The 21123-nt window shown below is 60.1% G+C and overlaps 1 protein-coding gene across 1 annotated transcript in view; it reads left to right on the top strand.

Moving 5' to 3' along the window:
• The first annotated feature begins 6648 nt into the window (after positions 1–6648).
• Positions 6649–21123, top strand: part of NKD1 (NKD inhibitor of WNT signaling pathway 1) — a 61045-nt gene continuing 46570 nt past the window's right edge. Inside the window, exons 1-3 of the mRNA XM_045819259.1 lie at positions 6649–6831; positions 6953–6985; positions 7655–7788. Coding sequence (XP_045675215.1) covers positions 6807–6831; positions 6953–6985; positions 7655–7788 — 192 coding nt within the window. The 5' untranslated portion in view covers positions 6649–6806. The remainder of the gene's footprint in view (positions 6832–6952; positions 6986–7654; positions 7789–21123) is intronic.

Here is a 21123-nt window from a genome sequence, read left to right as displayed (position 1 = left end):
TCAGGGCTCGGCACAGCAGCCCAGTCGTTTTAGGCCACGACTCTCCTCCAAGAGCCCCCGCCACCCTCCGCTGAAGCCGACACCCTTGCTGAGGCCCATGAGGTTCTCACGACTGAGCCTCGTCACCTCCAACCTCACCATCCCCTCCTCTGGAAGGGCCCTCTGCCTGTCGCCGCCTCAGAGCCGCTGGCCTCCTTGTTTCGCAAACATCCCCACACAGACCCTCCCCGGGGCCTTTGCGCTTGCTGCTCTCTCTGCCCGGACCCGCTTTCCCCAGGACCTTCTCCCGTCCTCGTTTCCGAGCCTGTGCTCAGAGGGCTGCCCTCTCTGACCCCTCCACCTAAAATTGCAAACCCTCCCCTGGCACTTTTTCTCCTTTTCCCCCCTTGATTCCCCCCCCCGCCCCCCCGCCCCGGGACATACCTCATATTTATTTCACTGGCTCACTTCCGTCTGCTTAAGACACAAAGGGGACATAACAGCCCGGTATAAACTGGGCCCTCAGAAATCTTTGCTGAATGACTTAACAGGAGAGAAATACCTTGATTTCCCGGGTCCCCCCTCCCGGTTCCTTCTGTCCTTCCTGCTCCCCGGTACTGTGACTTCCTCAGTGAAGAGGCAAACTGGATCGCCCCAGCAGCTGCTGAGAAAGCTGGACTTTCTGAGCCGCCGAGTGTGGTCTGCAGACCAGCGGCATCAGCCCCATCCGGGCTTACTAGGAATGCCGAGTCCCAGGTTCTGCCCCAGACTGCGTTTCAACAAGCTCCTGGGGGAGCCCCAGTGAATTCCCAGCAGCTCTAATTTGGGCTGTCTGACCCCCCGGGCAAGAAAGGGGGGCCCGGTGTGAGAACTAACAAGGTTTGGACCTGGGAGCAGGCAGTGTCGGGGGCAAGGCAGTCTCTCTGTCTCTCCCCACTCGGTTTGCTAGCTCTGTGGCTCTCTGTCTGTCCCCACTTCCGCTCTGTCTGTCTGTTCGTCGGTCCTCATGGACTCCATCAGCTGCTCCAGGCCCTGGGACTATGGAGCCCTTTGCTCCTGAGACCTTCAGGGAACAGACCCTAGGCCCTGGGCCTCTGTACTAAAATTCTGCAGAGAGATGCTGATTGGTCAGGCTATGGGTCAGGCATCCAATCGGCTGTGGCTGAGGAGCGAAGGGGCCCTGTGGTACCCACGTGGTAGCAAGGTTCCCTTGAAGCTGTGCTCTGTGGGGCGGAGGCAGGGGAGGAGGAGGAGGAGGAGGAGGAAGAAGCTGAGCTGGAAGGGAAGGCAGGTGACACAGGCAAATGGGCCTCGAGCACCATCACCACGGAGGTGGTGTTTCCCTGTGCCTCGAGCTGTGGCCCTAAGGAGCCTCTGGCCCCACGTGGATCCTCACGGGTAGTAGGTATCCAGTCGCTCAGCGGCCTGGAGGCGGGCAAATGCTCCCTAAGACAGTGAGTGGCCATCGCAGACACGGGTGGGCGGGCTCCTTCGGGGGTCGGGGGAGCCTTCCCTCCCCACTCTGTCCGCACTGAGCTCTCCCTCATCATCCCCTTTGGTTCGGCCCCTGGGTTCCCCACTCGGCGTCTCTGACTTAGCGCAGCGTTTGCCGAAGGGCGCTCCACTGGTTTTGGCTGAGCTTCCTAAACACGGTTCCTCGGTCCGGCGAGTTCCTGAACGCAAAACAAAACACACACCCTGCTCGGGACGCTCTCCTCTCAGAGACTCGCAGGGCTCGGCTGCCCACGGGCGGTCCCGGCGAGTCTCGCAGGAGGGGCGACGACCTGTCTCCCTGCGGCCGGGCTGGGGGCGGGGGGCGGCCCTGAGTCTCCCGTGGGGCCTCGGCACACGGAACTGCGGTTCGGCAGAACCCGTTTTGGGAAACGTGGATCTACGCAGCCCTTCCTGCTACTTTGTGGATGGGGAGGCGGCCTGTGTCGGTGAGGTGTCGGCTCACTGCGCGCAACTGGAGAGGGAAGGCTCAAGGAGAGGGGAGTTTCTGTCTCCTCACGGTGAAAGCAGCCTGCGAGTGGGCAGACAGGCACCGCGACTGGGAGGGCTTCCCGGAGGACGAGCCGGGAGAAGCGGGGCAGAGGGGCAGGGGCGGCGGGGGGTGGGGGGGAGCAGGGGCGCGATAGGGCCGGGCGGCCTCTCTCCCTCCCTCCCCCAGCATCACCCTGGAAGCCTGTGTGCTGCCCTGAACTTGCTACAAGACCCTTGACCCTGGAGGGGTCGGCGGCACAAAAGTCCAGTTCAGATCAGCCCACATTGAGGCTCCCGAAACTATCTTTGCGGCCTCTTTCCTGAATAGACCAGCTTGGGGCCCTCACCCCTTGTTCTTGGGGGGCGGGCCCAGCTCCCCCAACCTCGTCGCCATGGGCTGATGCCGGGGGCTGCGGTTCCTCCCGGCTGCCTCCGGCTCCCACCTGTTCTCGCGATGCACATCTCCGTTCAAGAACGTGACCTGCCGCCCTGCTGACGCTGGCTTGGGCCGCCTCTCTAATTCTTTCATTCTGTCCTGTCCCCTTTCCTCCTGACCCAGAGGTGTGGTGAGGGGTTTGCTGAGGTTTGGGGTAACGGAGGGTCAGTCCAGCCCAGAGCAGAGCAGGTGAGTGCCCATCACACATTCGTCATCGCTGTCCTGAACGTTAACGGCTGCCCCCGCCTCCTCACTGCGGTGCCCCTCCTGAGGCCGTATTTATTTCTCTCTTCCCTCGAGACCCGTCTTTTCCCTTTCCTGGTTGCCATCTCCAAAGTCCCAGTGACTTTCGCCTGCGGGACAATTTCACTCCCCCCTCAGCCAAAGCAGGTTTTCCAGCCACCGAGTGATGCCTAAACTCACCAGGGGACTGTGGAAAGACGTGACTCCGAGGACCGAGCAGCGACCAGCAGAGACTTGGGCATTACGTTTTTCTTTAGTGTACCCTGGGTCACATTCTTGGCAGCCTTCCCAGTCTCCTGTTGACCATAACCCACCCCAAGGCGGTAGGTAGGGCTGGGTGGGTTCCCCTGGGTCTGCATAGAGCACCTCCTATGGGCAGTGCTGGGTACTGCACCCTGAGATGCAAGGCAGGCAAGACCCCTGCCCCAGAAAGCCCAGGCTCTAGGAGGAAAATTTAGCTCCAGCATTGAAAAAAAAAAAAGTGCCAAGAGAAGAAAGAGGAGAGGGGAACTTGCCTATTCGGAGTGGTCAGAGCTCTTCAGGTTAGAAGGTCAGGGAGGGCTTCCCATAAGAAGTGGCATTTGAAGGGGACCAGATCAGGTGGCTTAACCTGGGCGCAGGAGTAGGGGTGGCCAGTCAAGGAGATGTGGTGTCCGCTGCCCCCCCCCCCGGCCCAAAGCCTCCCAGCTGCACATCTGACAGATTTCACCTAAACCAGCCCCGCTAAATCTCAAGCCCCATCAAACCCGGTTCTGTTATAATCTCTCTCTCTTATCTCTTCCTTGCCTTCCTTCCCCATGCTCCTCCCCCAAAGGATGGGAAATCTTCAAAGAAAAAGATGTGTCACTGCAAGTATACAGCCCAAGAAGTGGGCCAGATAAATTATTAAAATGCATGAAAAGACAGTGAGCCGTGGCTCGGGGAGCCGGTGGAGACCGAATGGCCACCCCAGGTGGAAGGTGGGCTCCTGGCCCCTGGGGAGCCCCTCCTCAGAGCCCCCCCTCCAGGGGGCAGGCTAAGGTTTCAGCACAAGGCCCAACCCTCTGGTGTCTTGCCCAGGGCCAGGTTGGCGGTGGTGGTGGGGGTGATTCCAATACAGCAAGCCCCTGGCGCCTGCCGGGCTGGGAAGGGCCGGGCTGAAGGTGGAGGGGCCTTTGTGTCTGGGTGGACATTTGGGATTTACTTCCCCTAAGGCTCAAACTGGTAACTGCAGAGTTTTAGTTGCTGCTTTTATCTCTTTTTGAACTGCGAAAAGAAATTCCCGAGGGGCAGGGGGGGATACTTTTTTCTCATGAAAGAAGAAAGCCATGACCGATTTAAGGAAGTAACCAACTTTCTGAGCACGGTGAGAAAGAACACTCGGAGTTCTGCTTTGATTTCCACGCGCCACGCCAGCCCCGGCGGGGGGCAGGGGGGAGAGAGACAAACAGCGATCCCATCCCAGGGCCCTTTCCTTCAGAGGGGGGTCTGCGGGGAGGCTGCCACTCCGGTTCAGACACTCAGAGCCCACCTTCCTCCCGCCCCAAACCTGTCCTCCTGCTCTGGCCTTTTCCTGTGGCTCAGGGGTTCTCAACGTGGGCGCGATGGACATGTTGGCCTGGATATTTCCTTCGCTGGGGGGTCTGTCTCGTACAGTGTAGGACGCTTAGCAGCGGTCCTGGTCTTTTCTTGCTAGATGGCTCCAGACTGTGCCAAACGTCCTCTGTGGAGGGGGAGGGGGCCCGCAAACTGCCCCCCGCTGAGAACCTCGGCTGCGGCTGCTGTCGCCTTCTGCCCTACTGTGCGCACTGTGTGCCCGAGCGTCGCGTCGACTGTTTCTTGTCTGTCTGCGTCCCAGCAGAGAGCGAGCTCCTCAAGAATGAGGATTGTCAGCTACGTTCACTGATGTATCATAAGTGCCTAAGACGGGGCTTGTCCCGTAGCTGGCACCGCATCACCGTTTGTTTCTAGAGCGGGGACTCTCTCTCTAGTGGGGGCCTGTGACGTCGGGACTGTGTTAGGACAGCCTGATGTAGAACAGGGTGGCAGTGGGCTCCACAGGCTTGGGGTTCGTTCCTAACCAGGTCGCTGGCTGCTGTGTGACCTTGGACAAGTGACTTCACCTCTCTGAGCCCAGTAGGTTCCCTCCTTTATAGACCAAATACAAGCCTGCATCAGAGAGTGGTCGGTTGTGAGGTCTACACATGAGTTAGACCAGTGAATTTCAACCTTTTTCATCTCACGGCACACATAAACTAATGACTACATTCCTGTGGCACACCAAAAACATATTTTTTGCCAAGCTGACAAAAAAATAGGTATACTTTTGATTCATTCACACCAGACAGCTGTTGCTGTGTTGTCCATTGTCATTGTTCATTTGACCATCCGAGGGGTAAGAGGTCAGCGCCTCTGATGAGACAGTCAGGTAGGTAGGTATTGGATGTTTCACAAATTCTTGCAGCACACCGGGTGAAAATGACTGACTTAGACCTTGGCTGGCGTGGTGCTGGATAAAGAATCACAATATAAAACAAGCAACAATGTACCTGCTTATAAGATTCGCCCTCATTTCCACTAAGAAGGGTGTAAAGAAGGGAACTTTGGAGGATGGAGCTGAGACACTGTCGGATGAACATATTTATGACTCCGGACGGCCGCGCAGCTCCTTTCGGACGTGTAGATGCTCCCGACCTGTGCTGTTCAGCACGGCGAACCTCAGCCGCGGGCTCCACGCGGTGACTGGTCCGTCGCCGTGTGGTTAGTCTGGGTGGAGATGTCCTCAAAGTGCAAAATGCACACTGGATTTCAAACACTTAGTGCAAAATGAAGAATTTAAAATATCTCCTTCTATGTTGAGTATTTTTGATATAGCAGGTTAAGTAAAATATATTATTAAAATTAATTTCTTTCCACTCCCCCCCGCCCCCAACTGTGGCTAACTAGAGAATTCAGAATTACGTTTGTGGCTCCCAGAGGGAAGCTGGGAGCCTCCATCTTACAGATGCTGAAACTGAGGCTGTCCTGGAGAATTGGGTCCAAGGGGCAAAGCTGGTCTCACTCCAGGCCGGGGGTCTTCTTTTCCCGCGCCCAGGCTGCCCAGTACCAGGATGAGCTTAACGACAGGCCCACGATGTCCCCAGCGGAGCAGGAATCTCGAAGGTGGGGTGGAGCCCCTTGATGTCGCTCTCCCCTCTGCAGAGACCTCCCCAGACCAAACAAACAAGCCCTTGGGTCTGGCAAAGTGCAGCGGGGAGCGGAAACCGAGGAAGATCAAAGACCCAGCGGTTACCCCCTTCCGGGCCGCGCAGCTGGCAGCGCGCCGTGACCCCAGGCGGGCACCCACAGGCCTCCTGGCGAGGGGATCCCAGCGATTGGCTAGCAACTCCTGGTTTTCGGACACTTGTCGCCGCCAGGAATGGGCCGGGTCCGCAACTGGCTGGAGGCGCGGTGGGGGCTTTTCCTGGACTCTTACATCAAACCTAGAGGTCGAGGCAGGGGGCGTGCGGCGAGTAATAAGCGAACACTCTCTGCGAAGGCAGGTCGCAGGGAGACTGGGAAGGGGCGACGCAGCAGGCGCTAGCGCCAGGGCAGCGGCCCCCTCCGGATCTCAGTTTCATCACCTGTAACCTGGAGCCCCTGAGTCCCGCCCAGCGCGCTTTTAGGAAAAATAGAGCGGAGAGAAGGCACATAGCGACAGGAGCGGTTGTCCTAGAGACGGCAAGACCCAAGAGGGTGTTTGTCCCAATTTGCCTGCTGGCCAGAGCCCCCAAACCCGGTCTCCAGCCCACGGTCTCCAGCTCCTGGCACCTGGCTGGGGGACGTAAACTGCAGCCTGGAGGGGGCGCTGTGGCAGACCTGCAGCGCCTGGCTGCGCCCCGCCCCCAGCTCTCTGGCCACGCCCCCTCCCGCCCCCTCGGCAGCCCGCCTCGCCTTTGATGCGCCGCGCCCCGCCAATGGGTGCACGGGGAGGCGCGGGCCGAGGCGGCGGGCTGGGGGCTCGGCACGCCCGGGCGTCAGTCGGGCAGCGGCGACGGCGGCAGGAGCTAGTCCCGGCGCCGCCTCGGGCTCCGCTCGGCTCGGGGGCTGCTCCCGGAGGAGGAGAGCCAGGCGAGGGGCGGCGATCCGCGGGGCCCGCGGGCCGGGCGCATGGCTTAGGGACGCCCCCGCCCGCCGCGCCCCCAGCATGGGGAAACTTCACTCCAAGCCGGGTCAGTGTCCCCGCCCGCGCGCCGGCCCCGGGGCCCCCGCCGCCCTCTCCCGGGCGATTGCTAACTCTCTGCCTCTCCTTTCTTTCCGGCTCCCGCCGCCGCCGCGCGCGATGTGCTGCAGCCGCCGTGTGCAAGCGCAGGGAGAGCCCGGAAGGTAGGGGCGCGCGGGGCATGGACCCGGGGAATGGATGGAATGGCCTAGCCCGCGGGATCTCATTACCAGGGCCACCCCCACCCCCAGCTCTGGCTGACCACTAGCCCCACAAACCCGCTCCTGGAGCAGCCTTCGTGACCCCTCTCTGTCCCGCCTACCCTGTCCCCGCTGTCCTGTGCCCCCTGTTCTGAGCCCCAACCTCTCGTCTCGCGGTCCCCGCCTTTCGCGCTCACTGCGCCCTCTGTTCAGACTCCCAAGCTCCTTCCCCCAAATTCTGTCCCCTCTCTTCCTGGCCCTCAGGCCCTTCTTCCTCGATCTTGGCTCCTGCGCCCCTTCTCCTGACCCTCAGTTCCCCACTTCCCCTCACCTCGTGTTTCATGCACCCGTCTCCGGACCCTCACCCCGTTTCCTCGGCAGTCCTGGCCTCTGGGGCTCGCTCTTCTGGTCCCCGGACTCTTCCTCCTCCGTGGGTACCACTCTTCCTGCTCTTGGGGCTTCGTGGAACCCCTTCCCCCGACTGCCTGCGTCCGCCCCTGGGATTGTGCCCCGGCTTTCGACCCCCTCCCGGCCCCCGTGGCCTGCGCCGGCCGCGCCCGCTCTCTCCCTCCTCTCTCGGGTAACTTTCACTCCGGGGGCCGGACTCAGGGACTCCTGTCGTCCCCGCCCCAGGTGACAGCTTCGCTGTGAGTGCCGCCTGGGCCCGGAAAGGCATCGAGGAGTGGATCGGCAGGCAGCGCTGCCCGGGTGGCAGCTCCGGACCCCGACAGCTGCGGGCGGCGGGCACCGCCGGCAGAGGAGCCCGGGTACGATCCCCTCACGCCCCTCTTTCACCCCCAGAGATGAGTCTCCACACCCGCCCACCCCAACTTTTAGCACCCTCTTAGCACAGCTGCTAAGTCCAGAAATCCCTTCTCAGCCACCCCTGCCCCACCAACGTACCCCTGCACCCCCATGCCTTGAGGGTCCTTCGAGGTGACATGGGTGGCAGTCTCCTGTCCGGTTGGGGCCAGAGGGCTGCCTGGGCACGTAGGTCCTAGGTGGGGAGGTGGTGCAGGTCCAGCCCGTGAAGAAGCTTATCTGTGCTGGGGGGCCGGGGACTTGGGGGCCTGCTCTGACTCCCTTGTTTTCAGGGCCAGCCTGCAAGGGTGGGCTTAGAGGTGGGGCGGGGGAGAGGGAGCGGGCACTGAGGGGTGTCTGGGTGGAGCACGCGACCGTGCCGGCCTCCAAATACATTCCGTGTGTCCGTGGCCCTCGTCGGTACCATCTGCCCGGGAACCACAGTAGAGCAGACCGCCATCTGGGTGACAGAGCTTGGGGGCACTGAGGGGACCCGGTAGACCCCCCCCCCCAGCTAGGCCCACGAGGAGAGAGAGCCCCTCGTTCTGCTGTAGCCCGGGCCCGCTCGCTCCCGAGGGTCCCCGCGGTCGGAGCTGTTTCTGGGGGAGCAGGAGAGAGATGTGACGGGGGAGTGAGTGAGCCCAGCCCCAGATCCTGGCCTGGGACTGGCGTTCACAGATGTCCTCTGAGCTCTGGAGCTCTGCACGGGCTTTCAGAAGGTCTGCGTGGAACTCAAGCAAGCCGAGGATCAAAGGATGAATCAACTTTTTGATGTGACATTTAATTTTTTTTTTTTTTTAACTTAGAGGTGAACAGACTGCGCCTCAGGTCTGGTTAGTTCTTTGGTCTTGCCCGTGGGCTGGGGAGGGGCCGGCAGAGTTTTCAGATGTGTGTGTGGGTTTGAGTGGTGGGTTTCAGTGGTGGGCTGGGCGCAGCTCGGTGGCAGGGGCCGGCGTGGGGCAGTGAGCCTGTGGATGCAGCCGACTCTCGTGCATGTACGAAATAACCCCTGCGTCTGGGAGGAGCTCCCCTCTGCCCCTCCGCCGCCTCCGCTCACGTAGCTGGGGCTCTCTCTCCCACGTGTGTCTTCACCTGCAGGCTGGGGCGGTCTGGAGCTGCTGCCCCCCAGCACGGTCAGCCGTGGTGGGCAGGGGCGCTGCAGTTAGTTTAGGGGCCTTTGAAAACAGACCTATGGACGTCCCAGTCTTTCCCCCAGCATTTCCAGTTTATGATCTACATGTGTTTTCAAAGCGCAATGAAAATGATCCGATCTAGCCATACGGACACATAAATGGATTCGTGGCTCAAGACTGAGGCCAGCTGAGTGGATTTCCATTAATCAGGTTTGGGGTTTTTTTTTCAGCCTGTTTATTTTTACAAAGTATTCCTGCAGAATGACATTTTTTTTTTTTTTTTTTTGCAGTCTTCCCTCCTCCCCGTCCCCCCCCTCCCCCCCAGCCTTTTTTCCTTTCCTAAACTGCCAGGCAGCTTGCTCCGTGCTTTAGGGGAAACTTGAAATACAGCGAGGGCTTACTTCAACTGACTTTTATCTTCAAAGCCGTAACAAATGTTCCCCGCATGTTTCTGGTGGGTCTCCTTGGCATCCAGTCCTGGAGGATGGGCGGGAGGAGGAAGGAAGGAGAGAAAAACAAAAGTCTGTCGTTTTTAATTAAATAGTAGTGTTCCCAGCGAAAGGAATGTGGGCCAGTAAAAGTTGCCATGGGGGGAAGCGAGGGAGGGTGGGGAGGGGGCCCCCGGCTTAAGTCGGTGGCTTTGGTGGAGGCACGGGATTATGTGGCCTGGTTCCCCACCCCCCCCAAGCTGAGGACGGCCGGGGAGGGGGCGCGCCCCCTCCCTTCCTCGCCCCCTGTCTCGGAGAAGCACACGGAGGGGTCGTTAATGTTTGTTCAAAGCACTTTTGAAGATGTGAGACGGAGCCATCGGGGTGACACATGTTGGGTGGTGGAGGGCGGGCCCTGCGCTTCAAGAAGAAGGGGAGGGAACTTCTGTTTCCTTATAGTCGTGCTCGGTGCCTGGGGCCCGGACACCTGGGTTCCCACCAGCCCTGGCCCAGCCACTGAGTCTGCAGAGGGGTGCCAGTGCACCCCGGGAGAGTCAGGTGAGCCCCACGCCGGGGCCCCCAAGGCCGGATTTTGGGTGGTACCTGGAGGGTCATTTTCAATCCGAATAGTTCCTTGTTTCTCTGATCAGAAGTAAAAGCACTAGGACGCGAAACCCGTGGTTCCGCTGCTATTGTGGTTGCTGAGGGTGACGCTCAGAGGAAAGAGAGAGTCTGGAGTCGACTCCAAGAAAAATGGCGAAGTGCAAGTGGCCCAAACGGTGACCGTGGGCACCGAGTGCCCGACGGTCGGGAAACACCGAGGTCCCTCCCGCACGGGACCGGGCTGGGCAGCCCTCGGCTGGTTCGCGCTGGGCGACTCCGGGCCGCAGGGTCTCCCGTGATGCCATCAGGATGTAGGAGGGCGAGGGCTCCAAAGTCCGCCCGCTCCAAGGGCTGATGGAGGTCCCCCCAGGAGCCCAGGCCGGTCTCTGGGGTGGCCCCCGCCTCAGCTCCTTCCCTGCCCTTTCCCTGAAGTGGCTGCAGACGTGTCAGTAGCACATCAACTAGCATTATTATTATTGTTATTATTATTATTGCTATTACTATTACTACATGGATAACCACTATTTATTAACTGCCTGTGTGTATCTTGCGCTTTGCCTACCTTATCTTAATCCTCCTGGTAAGCCTGTGAAGTTACCAGCCAGCTGGTGGGGGCTGTTTTTCTCTATTTCTGGAGCATTTTCTCGGACCACAGAAGCCGTGCGTGGTGCAGCCCTGAGCCACAGTGTCTGCCCAGAGCTGGGGCACAAGCACCCTCATTGGAGAGGTGGCAGCCTAGCAGCTGTGAGCCCTTTGGGGTGAGGCAGGTTTTGGGGTGCTCAGAACAGGAGGGTCTGCTTCTTGCCCTTGTCCTCCCTGGTGGGTATGAGTAGCTTAGTGAATGTTCAGGGTGGGTCTACCCCCCATGCACGGTCCTGGGGTGTCAGAGGGTGACCTCCTGGCGCTGACCTAAGCCTGTCTCCCTGGATACAGACATACACGAGGTCAGGCTCTGCCACGGAGCTCATCCCCTTGTACAAGCCACTCTCCCTTTGTGTGCCTTAATGAGCTCGTCTGTAAAATGGGCATGAGAACGTTCTCATCCCAGGCAGGGTCATAGCAGATAACTCTTCAAAACTGGGTGGCATGGGGGCGGGGTTTGCTGAGACGCAGGTGCGGGGAGAGCTGGGAGCCCAGACTGCGAAAGCACCTTGGACAACCTAGACTCACTTGGAGGGACGCAGGCCAAGGCCAAGGCTACGGCTTCTCTTCTCTCCATGGGCTCAAGGCGGGCGAGCGCCAGGGGAGCCTGAGCTCAGGGGAGAAAGGTAACGAGGAAGTCAAGGCGGGCGAGTCCTAGGAAGGCAGAGCAGTCAAGGGGACTGACTGTTCACGTGCCCGACAACACTGTCCTCCCCAGGGAGAAATTAAGACAAGCATCATCATCTCAAAAGGATGAAGGCAGGGGGATAGTCTTGGAAACGTGAGGCAGCAACAGGCAGTTACAAAAGCAAACCAGGTGGGTACTCTGGGTCTGGAAAGCACAACGGATGAGATCAGGAAGCTTACTGGTGTGGAGACCGCGGTGGGACAGTCCTCGGAGACGCGAGCCTGCGTGCACGCTCGTGGGGCGTGGACACGTGTGTGCAAATGCACTTAAGACAGCCGCCCCCGCCACCCCCTTTGGTGCCTTTGGTCCTTTTGTTCTTTCCTCTCAGATGCCTGAAGGGAGTCTTTGCAGCAAAGGTGGCCGCCAGGCGGTTCGGAAATTTGATGAGGGGACACCTAGTGCGTTTCGGTGTCGGGGGAAGATGCGGCGGGCGCAGGCCCGGTTGGAGCCCGCGGGTCCCTGTGGGGCCGGGCGATGAGATTGGAGGTCGGCCCAGCTGCTGCCCGCGCGCCAGATTCCCGGGGAATTACCCTTGACTGATACCAGTTGGCACAATTAAAAAGCCTCATGTCTTCACCATATGGAAAGTGTTAGGCCTCCTTACGTGGTTTCGAAGCTATGTGGCGGGAGGTGGACTTGACATTTGAGGTAGAGCATAAATTAAATATTTGGTGTTTTGGAATTAAAAGATGATTTGCTTTGAGGCCGGTGGAGGCCTCCGGGCCTCCACGCGCTGGCATCGTCGCGTTCTCCACGGAGGGTCTTCTCCCCCGGTGGCACCGGACCAGCTTCCCAGCCCTGCCCGGGAGCTTTCTTTACCCCCGTGGAGTGGCCGGGAGGGACGGGGGCCACCCGAGCCGGGCGCAGTGCCAGGCTCGGGGCTTCTGGTTTCCAGGAGGCCTCCGTCCCCGGGGCCGCCGCGCGGCAGGCAGGGCCACCGTCTCTGCGACGCCCGTCTCTCTCCTAGAGGCTGCGAGCTGTGTCTCCTCCTCCCTTTGAAACTTTTCTCTTTTTCGGAGAAGGAGGCCGGGCCCCTGAGTCAGGCTCTGTGCCCGTGTTAGCCCCCCGAACTCAGGAGCGGTCCCCGGCATTCACATTGTGCACCAACGGGAGTAAGCCCAGGGCCGAGCCGAAACCACGGGACCACCACGGCCTGTCCCCCCGGCTCCCTGCGAACCTGCGGGGCGTGCCGCCTCCTCTTCCAGCAGGGACACCAGAAGCTAGGAGAGAAGCGGGGAATGGGTGGACAGAGAGTAGTCCATGCCCAGGGACCAAGCTGTCCCCTGGGGGGCTTGAAGCAGCAAGGCGGAGCTGCCCACCAGGCAAGAGCCCCTTCCTGGGTGACACACCTCCCCTGCGGCAGCCCCGGGGCGGGTAGTGGGCACTCGTGAGCTGTCTGCTAAAAGAATGGTGGCATGAATGAACGGATGAATGAATGGAGGATGGATTCGGGCACCAGCCCTGCCTCTCCCCCCACCCTCCCCAGACTGATGGAACCGGATGCAGGAGCGAGTGGATTAGGCCTTTCCTTTCAGGAGGCACCCAGCTGTTCCTGCATCACGACCAGTAGTGGGTGGTCACTCGTTACGAGTTCCCGAGCTGTGCCAGGCATGGAAGACACAGTGGCAAATACCAGAGATGCGGTCGTTGTCCTCCCATGGCTTCCCGTCTAAGAGAGTGAGCAGGTACATGGCACGCCGGCCGATCGCGACACTCGCGGGAAGCTGTGGGAGGCGGCATTTGAGCGAGACCTGGGAGCCGGTGAGGGAGAAGGTGGCAGAGGGTGCGGGCTGTGTGCAGGGAGGTGCCCGGGCTCACGCTCGCCCGTGGAAGTGGGGGATGGCCGGGCTGTGCCGTTCCGAAGGGACCGTGGGTCCCAGTGTCTCCGCAGCCAGCGGGGACTGCATGTTTCTCCTGGCGCTCAGTCTTGTTGAGAAGCCCTGTGCCTTTGGGACGCTTGGCACGTTGACCTACCTGTCCCTCCGGACAGGTGTGTGGGGTGGAGCTGGCGGGCGGTCAGTGTGCTGCCCCAGCCTCAGAGCTGATTACCGTGGAGCGTCAAGGACTTGGGGCATTTCTCCAGCTCTTCCAGTGGGTCGGTGGCCCCTGCTGCCCTGTGCGGGGAGGAGGGTCAGCTGAGGTGCCAGACGCCTGGCTCTGGTGGGATCGGCTGCCCAGGGGCCCAGGGACAAGAGGCGGTGACAAGACAATCCCAGAGAGAGCGCCTTCTGCCTCAGCACTGCCGTGAGCCTGTGGCCGAGGGAACAGGGCCCCTTGCCTTGGTTTACCAGATGCATCCGAGAAAGGGGCGTGCAGAGGGGCGACGCCGTGGTCCGTGGGACCGGCTGGCTCTGGCATCGGGGACTCCGCCGCCCTCCCGGTCCGGGGGTTCTCGCAGCCTCGCTCGCTCGCTGGCTGGCTGTGGGTTCACAATGTGCTTTGGTTCAGAAACTCCTGGAATTTTTAGGTCGCTTGTTGGATTCCAAAGCAGGCACTTCTGGCTGCCGCCCTGGCTTCCCTCTTTTTTCACTCCCATGTGTTCTTTCTGTGGCTCTTGTCTCTCACAGACATTCTTTCTCTTCCTCTCGCTCTCATTCTCCGCCCCCCCTTCCCTCTCCCCCTCTCCCCGAGGAAGGGGAAAATTCAGACTCTCGCAAACAAAATATCTGCCATTCCATCTGAGGGAGAACTGAGGCAGGGGCCCAGAATATCCTGGAAGACATGCCAGCGAGAGCTGAAGGCCTCAGTTGTTGAATCTGGACGGCCGTCTTTGATGTCACCGTGCTCCGTTTATCCTGGGAAGCTGCCTGCTTCTTAACGGCTGGCTTCAGACTCCCTGCGTGAAGAGTGGCCGTGCTCCTCCGGGTGGGGGGGGGCGGAGGAAAAGCCTACTCCCTCCCCAGAGGGCAGGCCTGGCAGTGCCGCCGCCGCTGCCAAGCCCAGGTCGGGTGGAGAACCTTTTCCAAACAAGCGTTTGCAGAGACATAAGTAATTCTTTGATAACTTCCCGGGAAAGCAGCGGGGGGCTGTTTATCCCTGTGGGCACCGGTCACGGGGCTCTGAGAGGAAAACCTCAGGTCCCTCCACTGAAGTCATCCTCGGCCCCAGAGGGGTGGCCCTCCGGAGCTCTCGCCACGGGCTCTGCCCGCCGGGGTGTGCCCTGGGTGAGTGAGTGTGTGTGTGTTTAGAGGTCTCCGTGAATGGCTCTAGGCTTCCCTCTCCTGGCTTGGCGAGCCGCGTGGGCTGTGGCCTGTGTGTGTGGCCTTGCGGGTGGCTGACGCTTTTCAGAGGACTCCAGGTTGCTGGGTGGGCTTCAGCGTGGTGTGGCAGCAGGAAAAGGGTCCCTCCCTTCTTTGGGTCTTGATTGTCCAGCTGAGAAACAGGATAAAGCATTGATTATCGTGTAGCGACTATCCATGGAATATGCTCTATTCAAGTCCTTTATGCACCTCTGCAGTGCATACTTACTGAGTGCCTACCTTAGGCCAGGTACCCTTTTGCTGTGCCCGTCGAGCATGGTCCTTGTTCTCCTGGAGCTTACACTCTAGCAGGAAGTGTTTTCACAAACAAAGTTCACAGCCTAAGTGGTGACATGTGCCTCGGAGGAGCAGTACTATGCTCGGAGAACATTTCATGGGGATCAGACCTCAGCTGGGTGGCTCTTCATTCCACCAATCTCTGGTTGTGCTTAGGGAGTTATGGAAACAAGAGGAATCGGACAGAGTTCCTGCCGGGCAGAACTGCGGCGTTTATTGGGACTAAACCTTCTTGTCTCTCGTTGATTTTTCTTATCTTATTGCATTGGTCACAGTCGCCTATACTGCTTAATGACCATTAAGGATATGTGTGTTGCTTGTCCAGTTAAGGAAGCTTTCTCAACTTGTGGCTTGCTAAGGTTTTTAAACCCAGGAATGATTACGGAGTTTTCTCAGCGGCTGCTGGGGCGTGGGGCTGGAGCTGCCCATTCTTTGGTGTGCTGTGCATGCACGGTCTGCATCATGGGATTTCCTTTTGTGCTCCTGAACTACATCCTTGTCGTGACAGATGGCGGTTTTAAAGTGTTTCTGTGCTGGCCTGACTGCTGTTTTCCTTTGGGTCTGCGATTTAAGCCCTAAGGGGAGTGGGGAGGTGAGGGGATGGTGGTGAGCTAGGCACAGGGAGGGAATATGAAATAGCGGCGTGAGTATTTGCTGGACGGACCAGCAGTGCAGGTGAAGACAGCGGTTCCATTTGAGATACTGATTGAAGAGGTGTCAGGGCCTGGGCCTGGGGCCTTTCCCGGTCACCTTACGGAGCTCGGTCTTCGTCTGCAGGGGAGACAAGGGTCAGGCCCTGGGTGGAGGGGCCAGCGGGGCAGAGGTGAGCCCCGCAATCTGGGGGAGCTCTCGTGCAGGGAGGGAAGGAATGTGGGGACAGCTCTCCGTGTTAAAAATACTTTGGAGGGTAAAGAGGAATCGAGTGACTGTATTCTGTGGGCTTCGTGAGAGCTTCTGGAATGACTCACTGGTCCAGGCACAGGACTTAGTTCTCAGCGGTCACCCAGGGGACCCTTGAGGACGGACCAGAGGATTCACACGGGACATAAGAAAGAACAGGGTGGCTGTTAAAGAGCAAGGACTCTGGAGTGCGACGCCCCGGGTTCAAATCCTGGCCACACTGTTTTCTAACTGTGGGAGCTAGGGCGTGGCATCAGACACCTTGGCCCACCAGGAAGAAGGAGAAACGGGTGCGGTGGAGGGGAGTAGAGAGAGGGCGCTGCTTTGGATTGGGGAGCGGCGACAGAGCTGCTGAGACCCAGACAGCACTCACCAGCCCCGTGACGGAAGGCTTGGAGAAAGCATCTCAGGCCGAGGGTCTGGGAAGGGCAAGGACAGGCCGAGCGGCTGGTGCCCACTCCCGGTGCCTGACTTGGGGCGGGCCGCAGCCTCTGCGAGGAGAGGGCAGAAATCCGGGGGGCCCGTGGACGGGCCGGCAGCGTCTGCGCAGAGGGTGCCACTCCGAGTTGGGACCCTGCGAGAGCCCCTGTCCCCCTGCCGCAGGTGCTCCTCTGTGATGTGAGTGTTGTTCTCTGACCTACGTCTGTTCGGTCCAGCTTCTCTGCGTCCTGGCGGGCTGGGGGCTTGGGGAGAGCCCACCTGTCCCGAGAATTGGTGTCGGCCTGGCGCTGGCCCGCCCCGCACTGGCCTTGTGTGCAGAGCGGGCCCTGGAGAGGGTGGGGCGGACAGCATAAAGGGCCCCTGTTGGCAGGATGGGCCCGTTCCCCCTCAGGCCGCAGGTGAGGCCTGGGGAAGACCGCAGCCTCCGAGGATGTTTATCTAACTCCCGAGAGCCACGCGGGCTGGCCCCTGGCACAGAAGCCGTGGCTTATGGTGGCTCCACAGAGGGCCTCGGGGGTGCTGGTTAGGGGTGCCGCTCCGTGCCTGGCTTCCAGGGGGCGCCTCATCACAGCGCTCTTTGACCTTGACTTTGTCGTTTGACCCTTCCTTCCCCCAGTGATCTATGTAGACTTCAAAAGCAAAAGGAGGCTGTGAGGAAGCTGCTACAAACCAGGGGCAGAGTTGCCTTTTCAGTGGGCCCCGGGTGGCTTCTCTTCCTGCTGCCCCCGTCGTGCAAACCCAGGGGGGCACCGCCTGGGTCAGTGCTGGGCTCGTGCGCCCTTTCTCCGCGCTCTGTGGTGCAGCAGCTCGCCGCGGTGTTCGGTGCTCCCGGGAGCTGAGCCCGTGGGTGCAGCACCGAGCGTCTGCCGTCCACCAGGCCAGGGGCCAGGCGCTGTCGCCGCCACTCCGTTCTCACGGCATCATCGCCAGGCTGGGGCTGCTTTCACCCCCATTCTCCTGACGGGCAGACTGAGGCTCTAAAGGAGTCTGTTCCTTATCCCACGTCACCTGACTTGGAAGTGGACTCTCGCTCCAGCCAGATTCAAATGCAGGCCCGTCTGATTCGAGAGCCATCCTACATCAGAATAGATGGCACATTTTTTTTTCTTAAACTATGTTAAAACCCCATTGGTGTTTCACAAAAATCAGTGTAGTGACCAGCCTGAAAAATGCACTAGAAAAGAATGAAATTGTGACAGCGTGTCACACAGAGCGAGAGTAAGCGTTGCTCTGTGTAACGTTCTGTTTCGTTTGTAGCCGTGGGTGTCCGCGTTCACAGCTAACGAGCTGGATCGATCCGGCTGGTCTAGCTCTGTGTCCCCACCCATGTGTCCCTCTGTCCCGCACGGACGGACGGAGGCCGTTGTAAATCACAGTTGGCACTGCGGGCCGCCTCCCAGTGTCAGCCAGCACGGGTGACGCCTGGCTGTGAGCCCCAGCTCTGCCTCTCACTGGCTGTGTGGCCTCGGGCAAGCCCCCTAACCTCTCACTGCCAACGCGTGTTTTTTTTGTTTTGTTTTTTTTTGTTAGCGTCAGGGCCGTCTGGTGTGCTGACTTCTTGGTGAGGACAGATTCTCCCGGGACGGCCGTGGGTGCGTGCTTCCTGGCTCGGGGGAACGAGGAGTCCCCTGTGGGTCTTCGTGTCCTGACGCAGAGGAGCCAGCCTCCCAGCGTGAGCAGCCGCCGCGGCACGCCGGGCGGAGGGCACGGCGGAGTCTTTGGGGGACTGCGGAGCACTGTGTTGGGAGTCCTGAGCCAGGCTCGGGGGGCAGGGCGGCTGAGCGAGCAGGCGTCCACGGTGACCTCTCAGAATGGGCTGAAGGAAGGGAGAGGTTTTTTTTTTAAAAGATTTTATTTATTTATTTTTAGAGAGGGAGGGAGAGAGAGAGAGAGAGAAACATCCATGTGCGACTGCTGGAGGCCATAGCCTGCAACCCAGGCATGTGCCCTGACTGGGAATCGAACCTGCGACACTTTGGTTTGCACGCAGCCCGAGCTCAATCCACTGAGCTACGTACGCCAGCCAGGGCTGGAAGGGAGAGTTTTAAGGTCGTGTTTTGCCACAGAACAAACGACTCCAAAACGTTGCGACTTGATCATTTCACGATTTGCTTGAGGCTGTGCCGTTTGCATAGGGCTTGGCGGGGGTGGCTGGTGCGTGGCTCCGGGTGGCGTCGTCGTTGCGGTGGCTCAGAGCTGGGGGCCGAGGGCAGCAGCTCCGCTTGGGTCGCGCGTCTGGGGGCTTCCTCCCAGGCGGCCTCCGCACGTGGTTCGCTTGTGGCGGCCTCGGGGTGACGGACAGGAGTCTGGTGGCCAGACTCCTGACGGACACTGCCGGGCCTTCTTAAGGTGGGGACAAGCGCTGGCAGTGCCACGTTCTCTTGGTTAGAGCCGGTCCTGGGTCCGGCCCCGATGTAGGGGAAGGGGCTGCACAGGCCGGGTCGCCGGGGGCCATCCAAGTCACCTACCGGGGAGGGCGTGGCCCCCCGGGAGAGAAGCTGCTGAGAGTCGAGGGAAGCAGGAGGACTGAGTGGCGTTGGTGGGATGTCGGATCCTGGCGGTCACGGGTGGGCGGGCAGGGGCTGTCTCGGCAGACTGACACCAGAGGTCGGCCTGGAGTGGATCGGGGCGGGGCGCTGCGGAGGGCGTGCACGGGGAGAAGCACATACCTGCAGCGGTGTCCGTGGCTCTGCGTTATTCGGAGGAACGAGACCTGCCTAACAGCTCACGTGCCCGCCACAGGGGACAGGCGCACGGGGGTTGGGGGGCCACCCCCGGGTGCTCTCTGCAGCAGGTGAGGGGCTGCACGCTGATGGGAAGGAGGCCCTCGAACGAATGAGCAGAGCAGGAGCACAGCCCGCCAGGGGCGTGGTCCAGGCCTATGACAGTGGATCTCGGAAGAGCCCCGGGGTGGGGGTTGCCACCTCCTCCATGCAGCCCACGTGGGTCACAGCTTTCCTTTCAAGCTCTTGGCTTTTCCATGAGGCTCATAGATTAATGATTCTTAACCCTCAGCGGGCAGGTAACAAACCTTTTGGGGAGCTCACCACTCTAATGGTGTCCTCCCCCCTCCTCAAATACATGCCCTTACACCTTTAACCCCAATTTCAGGGCATGCACGGCCCCAAGTTTAATAACTCCTGACTTAGTTTGTACGGCTGTGTCTTAAGCCTCCTTTTATTACCTCATTTCCTTCTGTGGGTCTCCCCCCCAGTTCCAGGGGGCACAGAGCTTTGACCTGGGCTGCAGATCTGGTCTCTGCCGAGCTGTGTGGACGTCGGGCCCGGTTCCCGCAGCTGTGAGATGCGGGAAGAAATGCCCGCCCCTTGGGAGTCCGTGCAAGGATGGGACGAACTAATGCGCATGCACACATGGTGATTGACGGCTCCGCCTGCGGGGAGCCCTCGGCGAACGCCCTCGCCAGCCCCTGGGGCTGCCCACGTGTCTGCACCCTCCCCAGGGAAGCTGCTCTGTCCGTCCGGGTCCAGGACAGCGCCTGGACAGAGCATGCATGCCGCTTTGTGGATGGAGAGAGACCACCTTTGTTTGCTCAGGAATTGCTCTGTGATGACTTTTCCCCACTGCCAGATGAGGGGTTTCAGTGACTTTGTGTCCCGGGGTTAGTTTGGGCTGGTCATGCGTGTGCCTTTGTACTCTGACTGGCGAGCACCCCTCTCTGACCATCTGTGCCTCAGGTGACAGGGACAGGCCACAGGTGACAGCTCACCTGGGCAGGCGGGCCACCCGACGGAGCTCCCCGGGCCCCTGAGCCCCAGCTGGTGGCTCCCCCGCCCCCCCTGGCGGACCCCAGGTCTGGGGTGGTGGGTATTGTCCTGTGGAAATTCGAACTGGCACTTCGCTTTGAGAGAACTAAGACGAAGTCCCTGGGGGTCGCAGCGAATTAATCACCGCGTGAAGGAGGGACCGTCTGAGCAGACATGACTTCACGAGCTTGTCATAAAGTCTGCCCCTGCCCTGTCTCTCCCTCTCCAAGATTTTTGACTTTCAGAAAAGCAACCACAGATAGAGTTACCAAGTTTTACAGAAATATTTTTACTGGGCAGAAGACTGCTTGACGGCGAAAGCCAGTGATTCCGGGAGACAAGCAAAGGGCCCTTTATTCTCACGTTCTGTGGGAGGAAAATATTATGCTAGGAAGCCCGCTTCTGGGACGGGCCGTGTGAGAGGCCCGGCCGCGCCTCTGGAGTTGGGAGCGGGTGACGTGAGACGGTGTGGGGGTCTCGGGACCCCGAGCATGCACCCGCTTTCTCTTACCCCTCTCTGGGGAATTGGGCCTTGTTCTGTTGCAGAGCAGGGAAGGGAGGTGGTCAGAGCCGGGCTGTGACCTGAGGGTACAGGGTGGACAGAGGAAGAAAGTGGGGGACTCCTCCCTTGTATGTGAGGTCCCCCACTGGAGAGGGAGCAGGCCTGGGGCTCTGCCATCCACCAGGGTGACTCTGGGTCTTTACCTGTCTGAGCCTCAGTTTTCCGCGTGTACATTGGAGGTAACAGTTCTCTGGCACCTGGGCCTGTCAGCATTAAATGGGATCATCCACGTGGAGTGCAGGCTGGCGGGCCTCCCCTCGTCCACATGCCAGTGGCAGCCCCGCCGGAGGCGGGGGTCTGCATGTACAGGGGGCTATTTCCCAAGTCCCAAGGGAAGACTTCCGGTCTGATAACACAGCGGGCTGGGGGACCTGGGCCACCCCGGCAACCGGGAGGCGTGGGGGCGTCATTCCTCAGGCTGCCGTCAGGACTGCAGTTCGTGGAAGGGGCTGTCCTGTCCTGGACGTGAGAGGGGAAACATCGGCTCGCTGGAACTCAAGGAGGGTGCCTTTGACCTTTGCGGATTAAGATTTGGTTGTTTCCTCCCTCCCTCGGCGGGGAGGGAGTGTGCGTGCCAGAAGTTTTGTTTGCGTCTGGGGCGGCC

This window comes from Phyllostomus hastatus, unplaced genomic scaffold (assembly GCF_019186645.2).
Source record: "Phyllostomus hastatus isolate PE091 unplaced genomic scaffold, TTU_PhHast_1.1 phas_scaffold_345, whole genome shotgun sequence".
NCBI lineage: Eukaryota > Metazoa > Chordata > Mammalia > Chiroptera > Phyllostomidae > Phyllostomus > Phyllostomus hastatus.
This window is presented reverse-complemented; position numbering and strand designations above follow the sequence as displayed.